The sequence below is a fragment of the Balaenoptera borealis genome (assembly GCF_965194805.1).
Source record: "Balaenoptera borealis genome assembly, chromosome: 15".
Classification (NCBI taxonomy): Eukaryota; Metazoa; Chordata; class Mammalia; order Artiodactyla; family Balaenopteridae; genus Balaenoptera; species Balaenoptera borealis.
In genome coordinates this window covers 65,933,497-65,957,616 of record NC_138871.1, presented here as the reverse complement: position 1 = coordinate 65,957,616, position 24,120 = coordinate 65,933,497, and the positions used below count along the sequence as shown (strand labels likewise).

Genomic DNA, 24,120 nt, shown 5'->3' with positions numbered 1-24,120 from the left:
AATTCTAGTTGCTTTTTGCCAGTTTCTGCTGCTTTCTATCTGTTGTGATCTTCAGCAAGTTGTTTAAACTGTAAAATGGAGATAGTAATACCTGCCTCTCAAAAGGTTTTTTTTTTGAGGATTAAATATGATAATGTATATGAAGTGTCTAGCATAGAGCCTGTCTGAGACATGGTAGACACCAATAAATAGGAACCAGCTTCTTTTTTTACCCTCTTATTTGATAGTGCTTATTCAGGTTAAACTATTAATGAAGGATGAGCTATCATAATTTTCAAAAAATTCTGAATGATTTAACTTTAAGAAGAGGAAGATACTTTGTTGCCTAAAGTAATTAATTATTGGGAAACTGTATCTACTTAATGTGTGTAATTTGAAAGAAATGCTTAAATTACCACTTTTAACCAAGTCCTTGAATATGGACATTTGACAATTTGGTTTGTGCCTGTGGGTAGTATGAAACTTTGTGTTCCATTGTCTTCTGGCCTAATAACCAAAAATAAACTTTTTGTCTGCTTCCGTATATTCTTTAATTGCTGATTTGATGAATTCAAATACACTCATTAATCCACATTTTAAATTTCCTCTTTGTTCTTTAAAATATAAAGCTGCAAGTAAATACCTCATTTAACTTTTTAAATCTCTCACTTTGCCAGGTTCTCTGTGAACTATTTCAGACATCTCCTCAAAGAGGGAACCTTCCAACATCAGGGAACATTTCAGGGTTTGTACGTAGATTATTTTTGCAACTGATGTTAGAGGATGAGAAAGTGACAATGTTTCTTCAGTCTCCCTGCCCAGTGAGTATTTAACAATTAAATTAAATCTTTATGATGAGCTGTGTGTAAAAGTATTTTATGTTTTCATGTCAGAGCTTTCAGTTATCTCTGTTCTAATTTCTAATGAAATGAAATGAAATTAGAAATTAGAGGTTGTGCTAGCAAAGTGAAACTAGCACAACCTTTATACTTAAGGATAGGACTTAAATATCTTAGCTAACCCTCTCTGTCCAGAATAACCTAGTTGTAACTTGCCATGAATAGTATAATTTGATTTGGGGGGGAAATTGACAGATTATTAGTAGGTACAGTAGTGCTAATGCAAAAAAGTATGACGAACAAATCGCATGGCAGACATGCCACATTTGAAGAAATGTATAAAATAAACTCTTTACATTTTTGTATGCATTACTGAATTGTTTATTTTTTTATGCTTTTGAAATTGTTATATAATGATATACATTTCAAAAAACCCTTCTTGATTTCTTTTAAATTTATTTCCAGCTGTACAAGGGCAGAATTAACGCTACTAGCCACGTCATCCAGCATCCAGCGTATGGAGCCGGCCACAAGTTCCGTACACTTCATTTGCCGGTCTCAACAACATTGTCAGAAGTTCTTGACAGAGTGTCAGGCAAGTCACATTTAAATATTTGTGTTTCTTTAACTTTATGTTAGATGTATGTAGGAATTTTATTATTTTTATAACTTTATTGCATTCACTCACTCACCAACCATTTAATGACTAGAAAAGGTCAAGGTAGCTTCACATTTAGAAGCATGATGCAGTGGACAAAATGTACAATACATTCCAGCACCTGTAATTCTTTTGCTGTGATGTGTGTTATGTGTAGTAATGACAGAATGGGCAGTTGGAAATGTAGACAAGCTGTGGGAAGCCATTGATGGAATTTTCTCAGGATAAACCATCGGGCTGTTTTATAGTAGATGAATTACAGTATATTAGGTTGCATGACAATTCTAAGTGATAAACATTTACTAAATCTAGGGGAGAAATGAGTGGTCAGTCGGTAGAATCAACTGGTGACCTTATTGTTTATAACAGTGAAGAAAGCAGAGAGAACGTTTCCCCTAGGTTTTTCAAGAGCTCTCCGATGATGCCTTTAAACAGGATATAAGTTATTAAAGTAAAAGCATTTTTTTGAGGTAGCATACAAATTGACTGTGGTTAGTTTGGGTTTATTGCCTCTCAGAAATCCTAATCAGTGATGAATTCATTGAGCATCTGCTATGTGTAAACACAGTAATTTCTTCTAGGGATGTAAAAGTGAGCAGGACATACATTCTGCCTCTCAAAGTATTTATGATCTTTTGTATGTTTTCAGAATAAAAAATAAACTGAAAAGTTTAAATGTTTGCATTTTAATTTAAATATAAGTCAGTGTGTTTCTATCTGTACACATTAGAGGGGGTACCTAAGTATTTAAGCAACACTGATAACTGAAAGAAGTTAGGAGTATCCAGAAAAAAAACTGGCGCTATTTGTTAGCTGGAAATATGAATCTAAACTTAGAATAAAAGACTGAGTTGAAGAGATTTGGGAGTTGTTACCATACATACATACATAGATGGTAAGTTAAACCACGTGAACAGATATGATCACTTTGAGAAAATAATGTAGAAAAGATTCTTTACCAGTTTTAGACATTGCATCTAACAGAAATGTGTGCATAAAATTATACTTTCCTTCATTTTTACACGTTACACAGTAAAATGTTAGAATATATTATAAATGTGTAACATTTTTTTCTTATTTGAAAATGTCCACCTTACCTGTTACAGCTAAACTTTTGTGAAAATTTGTCTTTACAAACTTTTTTCTAAATTTCAATTTTCTGAAATTGTGCCTTCTACATGATGAAGAAAAAATTTAAAATTAATTAATTGAAGGAAGGAAGTGGGGACGAGTACTAAAATTCAATTTTTGAGATTTCATACATTTAACTTAATAATGGAAAAGTATAGACATAGTACAAAATAATTGGAAATTTAACACTTTTATTTATCTTTAAATGAATACTATTTTCTAAAATGTCATGGTCTGTCATTTAGGATATTTAACAAAATAGCTCCCTTTATTACCTAAAAATTAACAAATAAAACTTATTGCTGTGGAAAAATAGTACATCCTAGTAAAAAGTCCAACAAAGTTATCCTGAGCAAATATCAGAAACTTCTAAGTGCTGAGTTTAACCTTTGTTTAGCAATGCTTTGGTACTTTAAGGTGTATTTGTGATTCTTAGTCATATCTTAGCCATATCTTAGGATATATTAACATGTGTATATGTATTTTATTAACATGTATGAAAACAAGTAATCCAAAATTATTTAAGCCATACTTTTACCCACTGCCTATAGCTTTCGACTATACTGCTTTCAAATAATAAAGGTTATGTGTCTTTTTTTTTTCAAATTCTGTATTGTTTTTAAGCAATTTGATTATCATCAAATAATATACCTTGTAGTTTTCTTCATGTTTCTTATGATTTGAGTTTTTGGACTTGAATCTGTGTGGGTGTATAAATTTCATCACATTTGGAAATTTTTTGGCTATTAGTTTCTCAAATATATTCTGTCTCCCCGTCACTTTCCTCTCTTTTGGTGATTCCAATTACACGTTTACTAGGCCTCTTGAAGTTGTTTCACAGCTCACTGAAGCTCTGTTCCGTTTTCCCCCTGTATTTAAAATTTTTGATAACTTATATTGCTCTATCTTCAAACTGACTTCAGTGTCTAATCTGCTAGAAGTTATATCTGGTTCTTTTTTATATATGTCCTTGTCTTTATATAAAGTGTACAAGCTTTCTTCTAGTGTCTTGAATTTTTGTTTTTTGTTTGTTTGTTTGTTTTGGCCGCACCGCTCGGCACGTGGGATCTTAGTTCCCTGACCAGGGATTGAACCCGCGTCCTGTGGAGGGGAAGCGCAGAGCCTTAACCACTGGACTACCAGGGAAGTCCCTAGTGTCTTGAATATATTGATCTGTTTACGTTGATTTTTTTTTTTTTCATTGTGGATTGTGTGTTACTGCTTTTTTAATTTGCCTAGAAAATTTCGTTGGATGCCAGACAATGTGATTTTTACTTTTCTGGGTGGTGGATATTTTTGTATTCTAATAAATATTTTTTATTTCTTTCTGAGATGTACTTATATTACTTAAAAACAGAACATTACTTTTAGGACCAGCTTTTCAGCTTTGTTAGGTGGGACCAGAGCAGCTGTTAATTTAGAGCAGAACTTACTGCGATGATGGAAATATTTTATAACCCTATACTATCTAGTGCAGTAGCTTTTAAGCATATAGAATGTGTCTGGTGAGACAAAGGAACTAGTGTTTTAATTTTAATGGACTTACTTTTAAGGAGGTACTGTAGTGGAATAGAAGCACGGTACCACATTTGAAAACAGAGGTCTGGGGTTAATTTGGCCCCACTGCTGAGGTTATACTCTTCTGAGAACTCTGTTAGAAATTCACTAGGCATTGGGAATACTAAGTATTCCAGCCCTCATTTTAGAACCTGGGGTTCATCCCCTTGCTACTTTTTTTTTTTTTTAATATTTATTTATTTTATTTATTTATTTTTAATTTTTTTTGGCTGTGTTGGGTCTTAGTTGCGGCATGCAGGATCTTTCTTTGCGGCACGCGGGCTCCTCGTTGCGGTGTGCGGGCTCCTTTCTAGTTGTGCTGTGCGGGTTTTCTCTCTAGTTGTGGCTTGCGAGCTCCAGGTCGCGTGGACTCTGTGGCACGCGAGCTCAGTAGTTGTGGCGCATGGGCTTAGTTGCCCTGCGGCATGTGGGATCTTAGTTCCCCAACCAGGGATTGAACCGGCATTCCCTGCATTGCAAGGTGGATTCTTTACCACTGGACCACCAGGGGAGTCCCCCCTTGCTACTTTTTAAAAGTATTTTCCTTGCCCTTTAGGTGGTTTCCTTGTATGTAATGCTTGTCAGTATGCACTACAGATTAGAGGAGACCCTCTATAGATCACTGGGGCTCTCTCTCTGTGTAGGTCTCTCCTCGTTGGCATTGTGCCCTGTGAACCGCAGCCAAACCTGCCTTTGTCTTCCTGGACTCCCATTTCTGTATCCTCACCTTGAGTGATGCCTGGGTTGTGCTGAGCTGTGGTCTGGGAAATTGCAGGAAATAAGCTGGTGCAATCCTAGCGCTTACTTCACTTGTTTCCACTCACCCAGGAATCACTGTCCTGCCTTCCTGATGCCCAGTATCTGAAAACTTTATTTCATATAGTTTCCTAATTTTTAGTTATTTCAGGTAGGACAGTAATCTGGTCTTTGTTATTTCATTTTGGCCACAGGTGGAAATCCAAACCAGAACAATTTTAAGCAGTAAATTGAGCAAAGTCTTTCTCAGTGATACCTTTTAGTGTTTGAATGGCGTTTATTGAGATAACACTATATATATTCTTGTTTTGTTATTTTTATTTAGTTAGGAGTCTTAGATAACAAAGTAATATAAAAATAAAGAATATAAATTCTTATCACCTAATGAACTATGATTGTGTGAATTTTTTATTACTTAAATATTTCCCTCTGACTTGTGTAACTCTTTTTGCCATTTGGGGTTACTTGCTTGTTATTCTGAGAAAGTAAAATGTATTGTTGCATTATGTATTTATTACAGTAGTCCCCCTTTATCTTCAGGGGATACATTCCGAGACCCCCAGCTGATGCTTGAAACCACAGACAGTAGCGAACCCTGTATATATGTTTTTTCTTATCCATGCATATCTATGATAAATATGATAATGTATGTTAATCTCTTACTGTGCCCACAGTAAGAGATCAACAACAATAACTAATAATAAAATAGAACAATTACCTAATATACTGTAATAAAAGTTAGGTGAATGTGGTCTCTCTCTTTCAAAATAATCTTACTGTACTGTCTCACCCTCCTTCTTGTGATGATGAGAGATGATAAAATGCCTACGTGATGAGATGCAGTGAGGTGAATGACATAGGCATTGGGAACATAGGCTTAGGTTACTTTTGACCTTCTAACAATACATCCAAAGGAGGAACAGAAGAGGGATCATCTGCTCTGGGTGATCCTGGGTTATCCAGCCATGACGACTGGCATCCATGACTGAATGTTAGAGCAGACAGTGACATGGGTGGGAATTCCAAGTGGGATGGATCCAGTGAGATTTCGTCATTATAGTCAGAACAGCAAGCAATTTCAAAGTTATGAGTTGTTTATTTCCGGAATTTTTCATTTAATATCCTCAGACCGCAAGTAACTGAAACCACAGAAAATGAAACCATGGATTAAGGGGGAGCAGCTGTATTTACAGTGTTTAAATTTGTTTTTTTTTTTAATTTCACAAAAATAGAAATGGTCTAAAGGCAATCTGTAGTTTGGAAGAGGTTCTAGAAATTGAGATCACAGGGATATTTTCAGATATTCAAAGAAAGCTACAAAATAGGAAATAATACAAAAGAGGCTGTTTTATCACTTGATCATTTCACCTTAACATTATAATAAAGCACTGGATCATAATTGTGTTAAGTTAGAAAAGTAAAAAGAGAGCCTGTATCAGTCATATCCACTTAGTGAAAAACATTCTTAATATTAGAACAGTTCATCCAGCTTTTTGAGCTTCTTAATGGTTAAATAAGATCACTGTATGGTCATCATTTATTTCATGATTTGTAATAGCATGCCATATTCAAAAACATGAAAGAAAATATGATTTCAGAGTAATAACTATCTATGAAAGTCTTTAGTATTCATTCTTTTTTTTTTTTTTAAAGGACTGCCCAAGGTCAGATAGCTAGTGAGTTACAGGGCTAACTTTTTTTTTTTTTATTAAAGTATTTGTTTATTTATTTATTTATGGCTGTGTTGGGTCTTCGTTTCTGTGCGAGGGCTTTCTCTCGTTGTGGCAAGCGGGGGCCACTCTTCATCGCGGTGTGTGGGCCTCTCACTATCGTGGCATCTCTTGTTGCGGAGCACAGGCTCCAGACGCACAGGCTCAGTAATTGTGGCTCACGGGCCCAGCTGCTCCGCGGCATGTGGGATCTTCCCAGACCAGGGCTCGAACCCGTGTCCCCTGCATTGGCAGGCAGATTCTCAACCACTGCGCCACCAGGGAAGCCCTTTAGTATTCATTCTTAAAGTACTTGTAAGATATATCACTTTATCTAAGATTCCTAACCAAATAAAACAACAAAACCAGAAACCTCTGTTACTTAAATTTGTTCCTTTATACTCCCATTTGTAGAAAAAATAGAAGTCTAATGTAATGCATTAGGAGGAGTCCTGAGCTTGAATTCCATATTGCCCTTTACAGGTTGTATGAGTAACCTTGCTAATAAGGCTGTTTCCCTATTTTGAAAATAATATTCTTCCTTGGTTTGCATGTTGTGAGGACTGAAATCGATGTTACGTGGCAAACAGATTGAACTATGCCTACAATAAAGCAAATGCTTTGGTTTTCAAAACTGCCTCTAGAGGTAGTACTATTGCAATACATAATATTTTCTAGAGATTGGAATTTAAGTATCCTGGCCTAAGGAGAGTGATGAGTCCCTTTCATTGATAAAATCAACGAGAATTGAATGTCAGATTTTCCTTAACAACATTCCTTCCAGACCATTTACATTGCCTTTGTATTAGTGATAATATAATCTTGTGTAAACGTCCCCAAGATATTTATTGCTTCCCTTCTTAACAATTTTGAAAAGCAATGTATTTTACATAAAAATTTCTTACAGATACACCAAGTATCACTGCTAAACTAATTAGTGAACAAAAAGATGACAAAGAAAAGAAAAACCATGAAGAGAAAGAAAAAGTTAAGGCAGAAAATGGATTTCAGGACAATTACAGTGTTGTTGTTGCTTCAGGTATGCTTGCTTGCTTTTTTTTTTTTTAATGATCTTGATTTTGTTTGGGTTTCTGTAAAATGTAACAATTTATATTTACAGGAACTTCATGTAATAAAAAGTATTAATGCAAAAAGCTGGCGTAATGATGTCTTAATATTAAATACACAATTATTGCACCAGAAATCCATTACTTTTCGGCACTGGAATTATTAAACTTATTTTGAGCTTAGTATATTTTAATCAGATACTCAGCATGTGTAAATAGATATTTCGTTTCAGCTTGACAGTGTACTGGGAATTATACTCTTAAAAGTTCACTAAGTGTTAAGGAATTTTTCTGTAACCTCCTATTTATTGATTGATTGATTGCTGCATCGGGTCTTAGTTGCAGTGCGCGGGCTTCTCTCTAGTTGTGGCACGCGGACTTAGTTGCCCTGTGGCATGTGGGATCTTACTTCCCCAACCAGGGATTGAACCTGCATCCCCTGCATTGGAAAGAGGATTCTCAACCACTGGACCACCAGGGAAGTCCCTGTAACCTCCTTTTTAAAAAAAAAAAGAAAAAGTATTCACTAGTTTTCACTTATGACATTGTGCTCATTACATAAAATTAGAAAATAAAAGTCATCAAAAGAAAATTGGTTGAAAAATGAGTTTTTACTGTTAGATGCAGGAAGAAGAAAAAATGGCCATGATAAGTGATAATTTTGGAGGATATTTTCCTTAACAAAATTCTTAGTTCAGAAGAGAAAGCTCAGCCTAGATTACCTTACTCCTCAAATAGCAGACCTATGTATTGGTTTAATCCATCCTATCTCAGAGAAAAATTAAGAACACAAGATTTTCTGTACATATTTGCACAAAATTACATTCTAGTAAATGGATGGTCATCTATATGTATCTCGGAGAGTATAGGAGTTAATTTATACTTTCTTGGAAAATAGTTACACATGCAGCCAGTTATTCATGGAGTATAATAAATGACAGATAGAATCAAGAGAGTAGATATTTAATGAGAAGAAATATTTCTATCTTTTGGCGTTAGGAATGTGGCGCTTTAGTAATATATTGTAGAAATACACTTATACTTCATGAATGTGCTGGCTATATAAAATCTTGGTGATTTTTTTTCTTTTAGGGCTGAAATCCCAATCTAAACGTGCTGTGTCATCTACACCACCTCGCCCACCATCCAGGAGAGGGAGGACAATGCCCGATAAAATAGGAAGTGCTTCCTCAGGAGCAGAGGCTGCCAACAAAATAATTACCGTCCCTGTGTTTCACCTGTTCCACAAACTCTTAGCTGGTAGTGTTCACAGTGATAAAACATATAAGAAATTTTAGTAATCTTACAAGTGTACAAATCAGATATGTAATCAGGTGCTATTGATGAGAGAAATAATTTATTGAGACTTTGTCCATATAGTTCCCTCCAAAAGAAGTGAGAACAAAAAGGGAGTAACCTATTTCATACCCTTTTTAACACTATAATGTTGCGTTTTTACACTTTACTTGCTTCCTAAATTTTGTTATGAATGTGCCATAAAATGATCAGTAAAATTAATGTTTTCATGTGTTCATAACAAGTTATATAGGATGCAATGTGAGGCTAATTTTAAAGAATTAGTTCTAGCTGTGGAATTCTTAAGATGTAGCCCTGATAGTTAAGCTTCTTCTCTACCTAAACATATTCTTTGACCAGTATACTTTCCGTTGGTCAAGGTGATAACCATTTTATCTCCATTTTTCTGCTGTATCATTATAATCAAATTGCCAACTAACTTTGACTGGATTTTACTTCTTAGCTTTACATTGTTGATTTAAAGCAGAGGTCAGTAAACTATCGCAGGTGGACCGAATGCTTCTTTTTGTAAAAACATTTTTATAGGAATACAGCTATGCCCATTCATTTATGCATTGTCCATAGCTGTTTTCATGCTACAGTAGAGTTAGTAGGTTGCAGCAGAGACCATATGGCCTCCATAGCTTAAAATATTTTTTATCTGGCCTTTTATGGAAAAGATTTACCAATCCCAGATTTATGGGAATGTTTCTTTTTTTTCTATTCACCATGGCTCAGAAGATCTTGGTGGGGTTTGGTTAGCAACTGATTAACACTTTGTATAGATATTTTTGTTCACATATGTCGGAAGTAGATTTGAGTTTTGTAAACTTCCTGTGGGCAGTTTTTAAATTGCTTTGAAATTGGTGTCAGAATCAAACTCTTACCTGTAATTTAATTTAGTAAAAGCATTAAGTAATTGAGTAAATTGAATCAAGTAAATGTCTCCCTCTTGGATTCCAGGTTTAACTTAGTTATGTCATTTTTAGGCCAGCCATTGCCAGCTGAAATGACGCTTGCCCAACTTTTAACTCTGCTATATGACCGAAAACTTCCTCAAGGTTACCGTTCAATAGATCTGACAGTTAAATTGGGTTCTAGAGTTATCACAGACCCAAGTCTGTCAAAAACAGATTCTTTTAAAAGACTGCACCCTGAAAAAGGTATGTGTATGATATTTCTTTAAAATTGCAGTCTGTAATCTGAGCAGGCAGGGATTTCTATAGCTGATGACTTAATGTACATTTTTGTTACATCAACTTGAGATACTTTTCTTTCTTTATGACTGAGTTATTTGTAAATATAGAAAATTGCCATTATTTCCATTGGAAATTAATGTTAATTCCTTGTGTAGCATCACTTATTTTTATGGGCCCATATGCTTTAATTTCTGCTTTAATTTTTTTTTTTCCTTTGGCCATGCTGTGTAGCTTGTGGGGTCTTAGTTCCCCGACCAGGGATTGAACCCGGGCCCTCAGCAGTGAAAGCATGGAGTCCTAACCACTGGGCCACCAAGGAATTCCCTAATTTTTAAAAATATTATTTCTGCATGAGCCATGTGAATTGTTCATAATTTTATAATCAAAGTGAGAACCCCAATTTCGAATTTCCAATTTACTGATAATTTATATTGAGTGATATTTTGTGCTCATAAACATTTTTTACCTTAAACAAAAGTGGAATCATACATTTTCGTACCTTTTTATTTTTATATATTCAATTAAATATTTATAAATGTGCATTTTATTGCCTATTTTTAATATGGATATAACAATTTATCTGTTTCACAATTGTTGAAGGAATCTGTTTCTGATTTTTCACTACTATAAATGGTATTTAAGCAATGATTTTCGTAGTGTGGATATGGTGTCATCTTATTTATTGTCAATCTTTCTCATGATGAAAGATTCAATTATTAGCCTTTTGTACTCTTTAATAAATTTTAGTACATTTCCTTTGCCCAAATTTTCAGCAGGATCATTTGTCTGTTTTAATGTTCGTAGGGTCTGGTTATGTGTGAACATAAACTTCTGGTTTTCCTCTGTGAGTGATTCGAAGTTAACCAATATGGTATAATTTTCAGTTTTCAGTAAGAAAAGTCTTTGTCATTATTCAGTTTTTCCTGATGGGATACTTTAGAGCATAACATGCACATACATTAATATTTTCTGGAGTCTCTGATGTTTTACTTATTTGCCCTAAAGGACAATACTTCTCAAACTTCAGTATGTTTGTAAATCACCTGGAACATTATAAAAATGCAGATTCCTACACAGTCTAGGATGGGACCTGAGAGTCTACATTTCAAAGGCTCTCAGGCTGATGCTGATGCTTACTAGTCCATGGACCATATACTTCAAGTAGTAAGACTATAGGGAGCAACATCAGACGTTATTTAAGCATGTTTGTAGCATCTAGCCTAGATAGCTGTATCTGAATGACTTAAGATAATTATGCTCTTTTGTTGAGTAGAGAGATGACAACAATATTTGCTTTGTAAATGAAAAAGTATTATAAAAATAGATCCTCTCTTAGCTGTTATTTGCGATTATTCTTCTAGATCATGGAGATTTACTTGGTAGTTGTCCTGATGATGAGGCTCTCACTCCAAGTGATGAATGTATGGATGGGGTACTGGATGAATCTTTACTTGAAACCTGTCCCATTCAGTCACCGTTACAAGTTTTTGCAGGAATGGGTGGACTGGCTCTTATTGCAGAAAGACTACCCATGCTATATCCAGAAGTAATTCAGCAGGTAAGATAAGATTTCTAATTAACTATATCATTACATGGGAAAGACCTTCTGTTTTCTGGTTTGTGTTTAACTTAACGTTTGGAAGTACCCTTTCCCTTAAAGTCTTGGAGTAACGTATAAACCTTTCAAAGCTCAGCCTATATGGAGCTTTGTAAGAATTAATTTGGTAAAGAAACGTTGAAGACCAAGCAGATTTGCCAGGGGCATCACACTGTAGCATTTACTTTGATTTCATGGTCATCACACTGTAACATTTTTGTTTCTGTGCTTCTTAAGGTGTGATATTAATTACGGATATTACTGGAAATGGGAGAGTGAAATAGTAGTGTATACTTCTACCCAAATACACTATGTCTTTTGGCTTAACTTTTATTCCTTTTTAAGTGCCATTTCCATTTAAGTAGTTTTTAAAACATTAATTTAACTTCTTCCCCTGTTCATTAATGTTACTGTCACTGAGGTGTGTACTTTCGATGTTCTGTTGTTTATGAGGGGGGAGTGTGATGCATGGAGAGTCGTAAATACCAAGCTCTTTATTTCTGTTGATTGAGGTAGGGGAATTATTCTCTCTAATTTTATCTACTTGGGTGTGTGTGTGTGTGTGTGTGTGTGTGTATGCCTGCGTTAGTTTCCTAGGGCTGCTGTGACAAAGTACCACAAACCGCGTGGCTTAAAACAACAGAAATTTAATTTTCTTACAGCTCAGGAGGCTATAAGTCTGAAATCAAGGTGTCATCAGAGCCATGCTCACTGTGAAGGCTCTAGGGGATTATCCTTCCTTGCCTCTTCTTAGCTTCTGGTTATTGCTGGCAATTAATGGCATTCATTGGTCTATAGCTGCATCACTCCAGTCTCTGCCTGCCTTTTCACATGGCCATCTTCCTTTTGTGTATCTGTGTGTCTCTGTATCTCCCTCTCCTTATAACAACACCGTCATTGGATTTAGGGTCCACTCTAAGCCATTATGACCTCATCTCTTAATTGATTACATCTGCAAAGACCCTATTTCCAAATAAGGTCACATTCACAGTTATTAGGGGTTAAGACTTGAGCATATCTTTGGGAGGATACAGTTCAATCCACAATAATACCTATCCAGTAAATGGTTATTACTTAACCTGCTCTTCAAAGAGCTTATGATATTTTTATTTTAAGATAATATAACCATGATATAAGATGACTGTCACAGAAAAATATGAGTAAAATTTTATTTCTTCCTAGAAAATGTAATGATACAGCCAAAAGTTTGAAATGGAAAAAACTCCAACATTCTCAAGATTATTGTTGTTCAATGAAAATGACTTCCCTAATTCAGTATTCAGTATGCTTTATTATATTGAGTGGAAATTGGGTGCTGCTGTAATAAATACTTAAAAGAGTGGAAGTGACTTTAGAATTGGGTAGTTGTCAGAGTGTGGAAGAATTTTGAGGAGCATGATAAAAAGAGGTCTAGATTGCCTTGAACAGATGACTAGTAGAACTATGGATGGAAAGCCTTTGCCAGTGAGGGCCCAGATGAAAGTGAGGATCACAGCAGAGAGAACCTATGTATCATAGAGAATACCTAAATTGGCTTAAGCAGACTGTTGGTAGAAATATGGATGTTAAAAGTACTAATGGTGCAGCTTAGAAAGAAATGAGGAACATGTTATTGGAAACAGGAGGAAGGGGGATCCCTGTCTTTTATTGGTAGAAATCCTAGCATATTTATGTCCTGAATGTGGAAGGCAGTACTTGTAAGTGATGAACTTGGATATTTAGCTGAATTTCCAACCTGAGTGTGAAGTTACCTGTTTTCTTCTTGGTGCTAATAGTAAAATGTGAGAGGAAAGAACTGTTGAGCAACAAGCAACCATCACTTGACAATCTGAGAAATTCTCAGTCTATCCAGATTGCAAAAGATGCTAAAATTAGAGATTTGCTGTCAGAAAAGCATGCTCTGGAGAAAAAGCCAAGGATGTGGCTGATCAGCCTTTACTGGTGCCTCAGAAAAATCAAGATGCTAGTGCATTCAGTCACACAGAGTGCTATTTGAAGAGGTCAGTCATACTATTCATGGATCCCCTCGGCCATCTAAACAGAAGCCAAGAATAGAGAAAGTTGTGTGACAGTGGTAGCAAAGTCAAAGGAGGAGATGTGACTGTGGAAGCAGAGGTTCAGATGAAGCAGCCAAAAGCCAAGGAATGTGAATAGCCTCTACAAGCTGGAAAACACAAGGAACCCACACTCCCTGAGAGTCTCCAGAAGGAACACTTGATATTTAGGATCAAAAGCTTGGATTCTAGCTCCATAAGACTCTTTTTGGATTTCTGACCTCTAGATCTTTAGTATAATAAATTTGTGTTGTTTTAAGTAAGTCTGTGGTGATGTGTTACAGCAAACCATATAGGAAATGAATACAGATTTTGGTCTGTACTTTCTTAGGATGTTTTTGTCTCGTTTTGGTATCAGGGTAATACCGTCTTATAGAATGGGTTGGGAATTTCTAATACTTCATATTAAGAAAACTGTTAGATGGATTTTTCTACAGATTAAACACTAAAGGTTACAAAATTAGTGATAGAGAAGATGCGTCAAAAGAAATCATCCAAACTGAAGCATAGAATGTATAAGGAATGAAAAGAACATAAGAGCTATATGGACATGTAGCTAGAAGTGAAAAATTCTGACGTGAATTTATGGTTGCAGAAAAAGAGTGGATTGAAACAGGGACAGAAAAGTACAGAAAGGAAGAAAATTTCCAGAACTGATATAAAACCTCAATCCAAAATTCAAGAAGCTCTGTAAACCCCAAGCAGGATATTCATGTCTAAGAACATTATGATAAACTGCTTAAAACAAAAACAAGAGAAGAGCTTAAAACCAGCCAAAAAAGCAGTCAACTCATTTCTTTTCAAAACAGTAACAATAACACTGACAACTAACCTTTCATCAGAAACCTTGGGAGCCAGGGAATTACATCTTTGAAATGTAAAAAGAAAAAAAATCTGCCATCCTAGAATTTTATACCCAGTGAAGAAAATTTTGTACATTTCCCTCAACCATTACTACTCTTTCCATAAAAGGTGAATTGGTAAAACAGAATAACAGGTATAGGATTAATAACTCTCCTGTATATATAAACTCTGGACAGACTATTTAAAAAAAAAAATTGTTTAAAGGCTCTGGAGAGCGACTAAAAGTAGGCACATATTGAAGAGGATTTAAACACAAGAAGAATGAAACCACATTGGGCGAGATTAGTGTCTATGTGACTTTTCTCCTGAGAATACTCCTCAGTCTCTGTGGGGTAAGATGGTAGAACTCATGCAAAAGCTACAGAGGAGTTTGGTTCTTCCATCCTGGCTGGAAATTAAAAGGGGAGGAATTCAGAAAGGAGGGAGCCACAGATGGGGGAGCTCCAGAAATTCTGCACGTGAATTTCTGCACATGAATTTCTGCACAACCGTAGCTGGCTCCTAAATTATGGATACATGGGATTCTTGAGGGAAAACTAGAAGGGTGAAAGAGCTGTCCAGAGATTTCAGCGTCTATCCAGCATGGAGGAGACAATTTGCAGTTCTGTTCCTTCCAAGTTAGAGGTAAAAATCTTGGCTTTTCTATTGGAATTGCAGATGAGTCACACATTAAGAGTATAGATGGCATCCCGGTATTCAGGGATTCACTTGAGAAATAAGAGCAAAACCAAAATAGACTCTCCCAATAAATTTACAGAAGGCCTCAAGGTGACCTATCAGTAATTTAACTATTTTCTAAAATAAAACTGAACACATTGCAGAGTGTGATTATAGAATTAAGAGTTATTACAACATCTCATCAACAGTGTACAGTGTATAATAGAAAAATTACCAGACATGCAAAGAAATAAGAAAATGTTACCTGCGGTTAACAGTAAAATAAGTCAGTGAACAGATCTTATTCACATTTTGCCAGTTGTTCCACTAATGTTCTCAAAGACAAAAGGAAAAAAATTCAATTTCTTTTGCATGATTTGAGGGAGGTAATGGTCAGAGATTCAGTTCAGGATCATATATTGCATTCAGTTGTCTCTTTAGTCTCCTTTAATCTGTAACAATTCTGTTACCTTTGTTTTTCATGACCGTGGCATACAGAAGAGTACAGGCTAGAAGTTCTGTCTATATATGTAGTCACAGATATACATGTTTCTATATATTTTTTCCTAGATTTGTTTGCTTATAGGGCATGGAATCAGACTACCCCCAGCAGTGTGTACATACCTATATACCATATCTTCTTTTTAAAATACCGTTTCCACTAAAATCAGTGCCCCTTGGAAAAATTCTAGGATTGGGGCAGAGAATGTACAAGATGAGCCTAGATACAGAAGCCTGCTTTAAGGGGGTTCCACTGACCAAATCTGATTCTACTTGGGCATCAGATAAAATGATAGTAACAGATTATAACTTATAGAGTAAAATTAGAATCCATACAGATATAAACTAATAAATGAATGAATAAATAGATGGAGAAGAAGGAAACGTTTTTGTGTACAGTTCAGTGCCAACTAATGTGGAAGGAATGATAGAATTAGAAAATCACCATTTGGCAACCACTGTAATAATTATTATTTCACGCAAGCATAAAAATGCTAACTCTAATGATCAAAGTTTAGTGCAAGACAAGATGTTTATATAGTCTCAAAGAACCTGTCTACAGATACTTAACTAATTACAAAGGAGAAAATAGTAATTTTTAGAGTAGAGATACTTGGCGGACACCACCATACTCATGGTATCATGTAACTCATTTTAAAAAACATGTCCGGGCTTCCCTGGTGGCTCAGTGGTTGAGAATCCGCCTGCCAATGCAGGGAACATGGGTTCGATCCCTGGTCCGGGAAGATCCCACATGCCGCGGAGAAACTAGGCCCGTGAGCCACAATTGCTGAGCCTGCGCGTCTGGAGCCTGTGCTCCGCAGCGGGAGAGGCCGCGATAATGAGAGGCCCGCGCACCACGATGAAGAGTGGCCCCACTTGCCGCAACTAGAGAGAAAGCCCTCACAGAGACGAAGACCCAACACAGCCATAAATTAATTAATTAATTAAATAAAATAAGTATTTTAAAAAAATGTCCTTTTATTGATTTTTTAAAAAATTTTTATTTTATATTGGGGTATAGTTGATTAACAGTGTTTTTACTTTCAGGTATACACCAAAGTGATCAGTTATACATCCTTTATTGATTTTTATATTCTTATATTTTAAGGAGATCATTTGAATTCAGGTCTTTAATTTGAATCTGATGTTGAAACATACAAATAGCCAAACAAAATTGTTTTTTCTTTAGGTGAGCGCTCCAGTTGTAACATCTACCACTCAGGAGAAACCAAAGGATAGTGATCAGTTTGAATGGGTGACTATTGAACAATCAGGGGAATTAGTTTATGAAGCGCCAGAAACCATTGCTGCTGAACCTCCACCTATCAAGTCAGCAGTACAGACCATGTCTCCCATACCTGCCCATTCTTTGGCTGCTTTTGGATTATTTCTTCGTCTTCCGGGCTATGCTGAAGTGCTACTAAAAGAAAGAAAACATGCCCAGTGCCTTCTTCGCTTGGTTTTGGGAGTGACAGATGATGGAGAAGGAAGTAAGTGTTTAGTGTTATTAATGAAATTTAATGTAGGTAGGTTGTGTAAAATTACTCAGATCATTGCCTATTATTCATCATTTATTTATTTCATAGTTTAGCTACTAGATAATTTCTTATTGGCAACTTAGTTCCAATAATAGATATAATAAATCCTAAAGAAGCTTCATTTTCACTTCTTTATTCATTCAAAAGTTATATATTGAGTGCTTACAAAACTGCTGGGCATCGTTGGAGGCATTTAAAGATGAAGCAGGTATTTAGATCCTGCCATCAAGTAGCTAATGTGTTCCAGTAATAGCAATGAGGAATGTATATACACATATAGACTTAACAAGTTATAAAAGCCTTGAGAGAAGTACAGTATTATGGAGGCTTACAAGTGTGAGATTATTTCCTTACTACCCAGCAATGTGAATGAAACAGCATTGTAGTTTTTAGTGGGGCCTTGAAGGAAATTGTCAGTGTAGGTTGAGAATGGTTATTTCAGAAAGAAGGAGTGATTTGAGCAGTGTTTATATGCTCATATTATATGAGAGGGGATAAGTTGGCTGATGAAATTTGCATAAAGCAGGACTGAGAACTCATTTAAAAAGTTGTTATTGATAACAGATCATGGAAAGGCTTCTTAAGAACTTCAGATTTTATTCTGAATAGTAATTAAGATTTATTAAAATAAGTGAAGTAGTGATGTGATGAGAATCTTTTTAAAGAATTCTTCAGTGCATCTGGTAGCAATATTTAGATTAAAGAGAACAGAATGAAGAAAATATTATAACAATATACTATATGATAATCTATTTCATAATATAAAAATAATAGAGAATAATAATAGAAAGCTATGGTGATTATTTCCATTGGGCTGGCAGTTGTGTTAATAGAAGGAAACAAAGAAAAATCGTAGAGTAGCCTAGCAAGTACATTTTCATTTGGTTTACCTCTAATTCTTCAATAACCATTACATTTGATAATTAGTATTTTTTATCTTACTTTAAACTCATGTGGTTTTGATTAGAGGTGATATCTTTCACATGCCATTTAGAAAGTATACACTTTTAAACCCTGTACAACAAAGTATATATAATCCAATAAAATTATATGAATTTATTTGTGAATCCTGTAACTCTGAAGCTATTGAATATTCATTGTATGTACTTTTTCTTTTGTATTTTCATATTGATGGAATTCTTCAAAAATGTTGACATAATTTTAAATGTTTTTGTAATAATTGTTATTAAATTACAGTGTCTATATACTAAATAAGTCCTGCTTGTTTGGTTTCATATATAAATTGTATATACTTATTTTAGTAGATTGGGAATTTCTAATTGCTTCATCTGATTTTTGAAGTACCTAGAGGGATAAGAACCACAGTATTTTAGGACTCTATTACGAGATAGTAGGTGTAACACTAAACTGAAAAGGAAAAAGAATTGTCTTTAGGTCATTTCAAACTATTTCTAGTGAATATACAATAAATGTTTATTAAAAAGCATAATTCTAAAATAACTTTTACAGTAGTTGTCTCATCTCCCATTCATGTAGGAGTGGGTTTTTGTTTGTTCTTTTTTGTTTTTTTACATTTAACGCTCCTCTCTAGCTAGAACATAGTAGAAAACTTTATTGCAAACAAAACAAAATTGTTTCACTCTTGCATTCATGGTTGAAACTACTTCCAAGGCAAGCAGTTACTTTCATACTCTTGTAAGAAACTTTTAATGCTTCTTTTTTAGTTGTTAGTTTTTCCCTTAAATTCTAGATTATAATAATTTTGACAGTCTGTAACTAATATCATATGAGTATATTTCAACTTTCTTTTGGAGTTTATGTATATGATGTCTTCTTAGTGAGCTTTTCTAGACACTTTATTATTAAAGATTAAGGTATCACTATTTCTGGTATTATTTTGTGGTTGTTTTCTAATAAGTATAATGATATAATTTTATATTACATTGCCATTATAAATTTGTGAGCTTGTGTGTTGTTCCTTATTGTGTTTTTAAATATTTTTAATTTTGAGTTCTCTCCTCCTTTTAATCTAGGTCATATCCTGCAATCTCCATCAGCCAATGTGCTCCCAACCCTTCCTTTCCATGTCCTTCGTAGCTTGTTTAGCACTACACCTTTGACAACTGACGATGGTGTGCTTCTGCGGAGGATGGCATTGGAAATTGGAGCACTGCACCTCATACTTGTCTGTCTGTCTGCTCTGAGCCACCATGCCCCACGAGTTCCAAACTCTAGCCTCAATCAAACAGAGGTAGGTTCAGTTGTTTCTTTTTTTTTTTTTTTTAAAGAAGGTGTCATTTAATTTATATCTGTTTTTGGCTGCATTGGGTCTTCGTTGCTGCACGCTGGCTTTCTTTAGTTGAGGCGAGGGGGAGCTACTCTTCCCTTTGGTGCATGGGCTTCTCATTGCGGTGGCTTCTCTTGTTGCGGAGCATGGGCTCTAGGTGCGTGGGCTTCAGTAGCTTGGCATGTAGGCCCAGTAGTTGTGGCTCGCGAGCTCTAGAGCGCAGGCTCAGTAGTTGTGGCACACAGGCTTAGTTGCTCCGTCGCATGTGGGATCTTCCCGGACCAGGGACTGAACCTGTGTCCCCTGCATTGGCAGGTGGATTCTTAACCACTGCACCACCAGTAAAGTCCCAAATGAGCTTTTTAAAGATGTCTTTTAGAATAGTATCAAAAATAGAAAATATCAGACTTCCCTTGGGGGTCCAGTGGTTAAGACTCTGTGCTTCCAACGCAGGGGGTGCGGGTTCAATCCCTGGTCGGGGAACTATATCCCACATCCTTTGGGCGGCACAGCCAAAAGAAAAAGAAAATACCTATAAATAAATTTGAAAAATATGTGTAAGACATCTCATAAAATACATAAAACTTTTTAGAAAGACCATTATTAATTAGACTTTAATAAACTGAAGCATCTGTCCATGTTTACCTCTCACAGAGTAGAAAATATGGCATTTCATTAACATTTTTTCTTTTTGGCCATGGCAAAAAAAAAAAAAAAAGGAATACAGTGAACAATAGCTCAACGGAAAAAATACCAAGGCATCACCTAACAGAGACTGTTGTAGGAAATGACACCAAATAAGAAGGAAGAAGATAAATTATTAGGAAAAATAGTCCTTGTTCAACCCTTAATTTAGGAAAATAATTTCAATGATTCTGATGTTAGCCAGTCTCCAAACAAATCTGTCTTTAACTGGAAATCTGACAAACTTTGAATAAAATCTTAAAATATATATGGTTTTCTGATTTAATCTTAGTTTGATACTTCAGAAACACTTCAAGATAACAAAGGAGTAATCACTCTTAAGATTCTTTATGACAAAAACTTCAATGTATTCAAAGGTTAATTTCTTTCTAAAATTAAATAAGCATGCTTTATGTAAACTGACAGGTGATTATTAGATTTCTTAGCTTCTTTAGCAATGGCAAAACAGTGGTGAGCCAGTCCGCATTACTCAGTTGAAGTTTCCTTTAATTGAAAACATATGACACCATTATAGATCCATCCTAAAAGATCTGGCTCATATCCCTATTCCTTTCACTGTTTTCTCTGTTTAATTTTGAATTATTGACTCTTTAGGCCCTAAAATGCTTTAACCTATCTATTCCTGGGAAACATTGTTAAAGTTTCATTTATCCTTTCTAAAAAATAATTAATTAATTAATTAATTTTTATTTTTGTCTGCATTGGGTCTTTGTTGCTGCACGCAGGCTTTCTCTAGTTGCAAGGAGCGGGGCCTACTCTTCATTGCGGTGTGCGGGCTTCTCATTGCGGCGGCTTCTCTTGTTGTGGAGCATGGGCTCTAGGCACGTGGGCTTCAGTAGTTGTGGTGCATGGGCTTAGTTGCTCCATGGCATGTGGGATCTTCCTGGACCAGGGCTCGAACCCATGTCCCCTGCGTTGGCAGGTGGATTCTTAACCACTGCGCCACCAGGGAAGTCCCCATTTATCTATTCTTAAATATAAGCATTTGTTCCCCATTTTTCCCTTCCCCTAACCCTTGACAGCTATACTTTGCATTCTGTCTCTGTTTATTTACCTACTCTGGATATTTCATATAAATGGAATCATACAATATGTTACCTTTGTGTCTGTCTTCTTTGACCTAGCATTTAAATGTTTTTGAGTTTCATCCAGGTAACATGTATCAGTACTTCGTTATTCCTTATGGCTGAATAATATTCCATTGTATGTATAAACCACAGTTTGTTTATCCATTCAGCCATTGATGGGCTTTTGGGCTGACCCTTTGGCTATTGTGAATGGTCTTGCTATGAACATAAGAGTAACGTATTTGTTTGAGTATCAGTTTTTATGTCTTTGGATGTATACCTAGGAGTGGAATTGCTGGGTCACATTGTCTTTCTTTGTCTAATTTTTTAAGGAGTGCCAAACTGTTTTCCATAGCAGCTAAACTATTTAAATTCCTACTGATAAATTTTTGACGATAAATGAAACCAAATAGTAATACATTTTTATTTTTTGTTATAAGCCACAAGTATCAAGCTCTCACAACCCTACATCAACAGAAGAACAGCAGCTCTATTGGGCCAAAGGGACTGGCTTTGGAACAGGCTCTACAGCTTCTGGATGGGATGTGGAACAAGCCTTAACTAAACAGAGGCTGGAAGAGGAACATGTTACCTGTCTCCTGCAGGTATATTTGCAAAGTTGATATTGTCAGTGATAATAGTTAAATTTTTTTTTTTGTATTGATTTTTAACTATTGTTGACTATCCATCTCATCCTAAGCTACTTTTATACAGCCCATTGTACTCCTTGCTCTCAGTACATTTAAGATACTGGACAAAGATTTCTCTTCCCTACTTGTAACTCTAAATTCTTCCCTCTTAGTTAGCTTCTTCACTGAGAGGAAAGTGACAAAGATGAAATTATCAAATAACTGGAATGTGCCATGTCTACTTTCTTCTGGTCAACTTCTCATCTAAAGTGCTATATCTGGACTCTTTAAAAAAAATCTGTTTTTTATATCTTTGTTTCTCACATTGTTGTATAAGTTTTCTAGAACTGGGCAAGGTGAACTAGCTTATAAAGTCTTCAGTACCACAGAAATGAGAAGAGTACGTTCTTAAAGATTAGCTTTTGTTCCTGCATCAACTAATTGACTAAAATTAGTTGTCCATTTTTTTTTTTTTTAGAGCATTGGTGAAGTCTTTGAACATAATTTTTGCAGTTCTCGGATGATAAGCTTATTCTTGTATAAAATTCTAAGATTCCATCACCCTCAAACTATAAACTGAATCTATTCAATGAAATAAATAATCTCAGAGTTGCTACTAAGCTTTTAAGTTCATGTTCTTAGGTGGATTGCTTCTGTATGTCTGGTCATACACTACATCATCATGCAAAGCATACCCTCTTTTGAAAATCTAAAGAAAAAACATCATTTTTAAAACTTGTAGTATGAGGCATTGATTGAGTTGAAAATATATTCTCTTGGTATTCAGATTGACTAACATAAAGTATGGGCTTTTAAACTACGAAGCTAGAACGCGATTTAAATCCAACAATTTTTATTTTTAGGTTCTTGCAAGTTATATAAATCCTGCAAGTGGTGCTGTAAATGGAGAAGCTCAGTCATCTCACGAGAGTAGAGGACAGAACAGTAATGCCCTTCCATCTGTTCTTCTAGAGCTTCTCAGTCAGTCCTGCCTCATCCCAGCCATGTCATCTTATCTACGAAATGACTCAGGTAAATCACACTGTAACTAGTCCTTTGAAATATCTTAGTGGATGAATACTTTTGTTTACTTATTTTATCATTATCAGTTTAAATAATAAGGTTCAATTGGAATATTTGAAATTATTCTTCCCTAATATATATAGGTGTGAGTTTGATGGATTTTTTTCTTAAAATTATTTGAGAAATGTTTAGTTGTTTTGGGGGGGCCCCTAATTTGTTACTGTGTAGTCATCTATAACAGAGAATAAAAGTTTTCATTATCCCTTTGTTTTCAACTGTGAAAGTACATGTTTTCCTTTTAATAACCTGTAACTGAAAATGATAGGGCAAAGGCTAGCAGTTTCATGACAATATTCTGATCTGAATACGATTAATTGAATTTCTATGTGTTTTTAATGTTTTTCTCAAACATTAGAATTTCAGACAGTAGTTATTTGAAGAAAGGCAGATAGATGAATTATTCAAGTCCATAGATACTTGACAATGAGTATTAGTTTTTACAAATTCAGTAATAAAAGTACCATAGTTACTTACTTTGCCAATATACAATTGATTATTGATTGAAACTAGTTTATTATTTCCTTGGTTGTGAAATTATCTTCCAAGAAATGTATTCTTTTCCTAAATAAGAATAGAAAGTTGATGTTTTATTTAGACATTCAGTGACATAACAAGTATTGCCAAGAAAAACAAGCAGTTAACATCTCCTTTTAGCCAGGACCTTTAATTTTATTTATTCATTTTAAAATTTAAATATTTGCTCTGCTTCTTGTCTCTGCTTTTTTTCATATTCTTACTCAAGAAAATAAACACTTACACATTTAATTAGATTATTAAGGAAGAATAGGTAAGGAAAGCAATGGAAATGAATCTTGAAGTAGTCTATTTTGATTTGTGGTAGCAGTTCAAATGCAATTAGATGGATGGAAAATGTACCTGTATTTGAAAAGGGATTACTGCCCATATTCTCCACCTTCAAAAGATTATTGTGCTTCCAAACACACCATTTCCCAGCCTACCTCAAACTTTTTCATAAAAATATT

General features: G+C 35.1%; 1 protein-coding gene across 1 annotated transcript in view; it reads left to right on the top strand.

Moving 5' to 3' along the window:
- The window catches only part of BIRC6 (baculoviral IAP repeat containing 6), a 299,805-nt gene that overhangs the window by 183,721 nt on the left and 91,964 nt on the right, over window positions 1–24,120 (top strand). Inside the window, 10 exon segments of the mRNA XM_082356671.1 lie at window positions 657–800; window positions 1,284–1,413; window positions 7,537–7,668; window positions 8,789–8,956; window positions 9,982–10,155; window positions 11,553–11,749; window positions 17,057–17,357; window positions 19,400–19,617; window positions 21,866–22,030; window positions 22,918–23,086. Coding sequence (XP_082212797.1) covers window positions 657–800; window positions 1,284–1,413; window positions 7,537–7,668; window positions 8,789–8,956; window positions 9,982–10,155; window positions 11,553–11,749; window positions 17,057–17,357; window positions 19,400–19,617; window positions 21,866–22,030; window positions 22,918–23,086 — 1,798 coding nt within the window.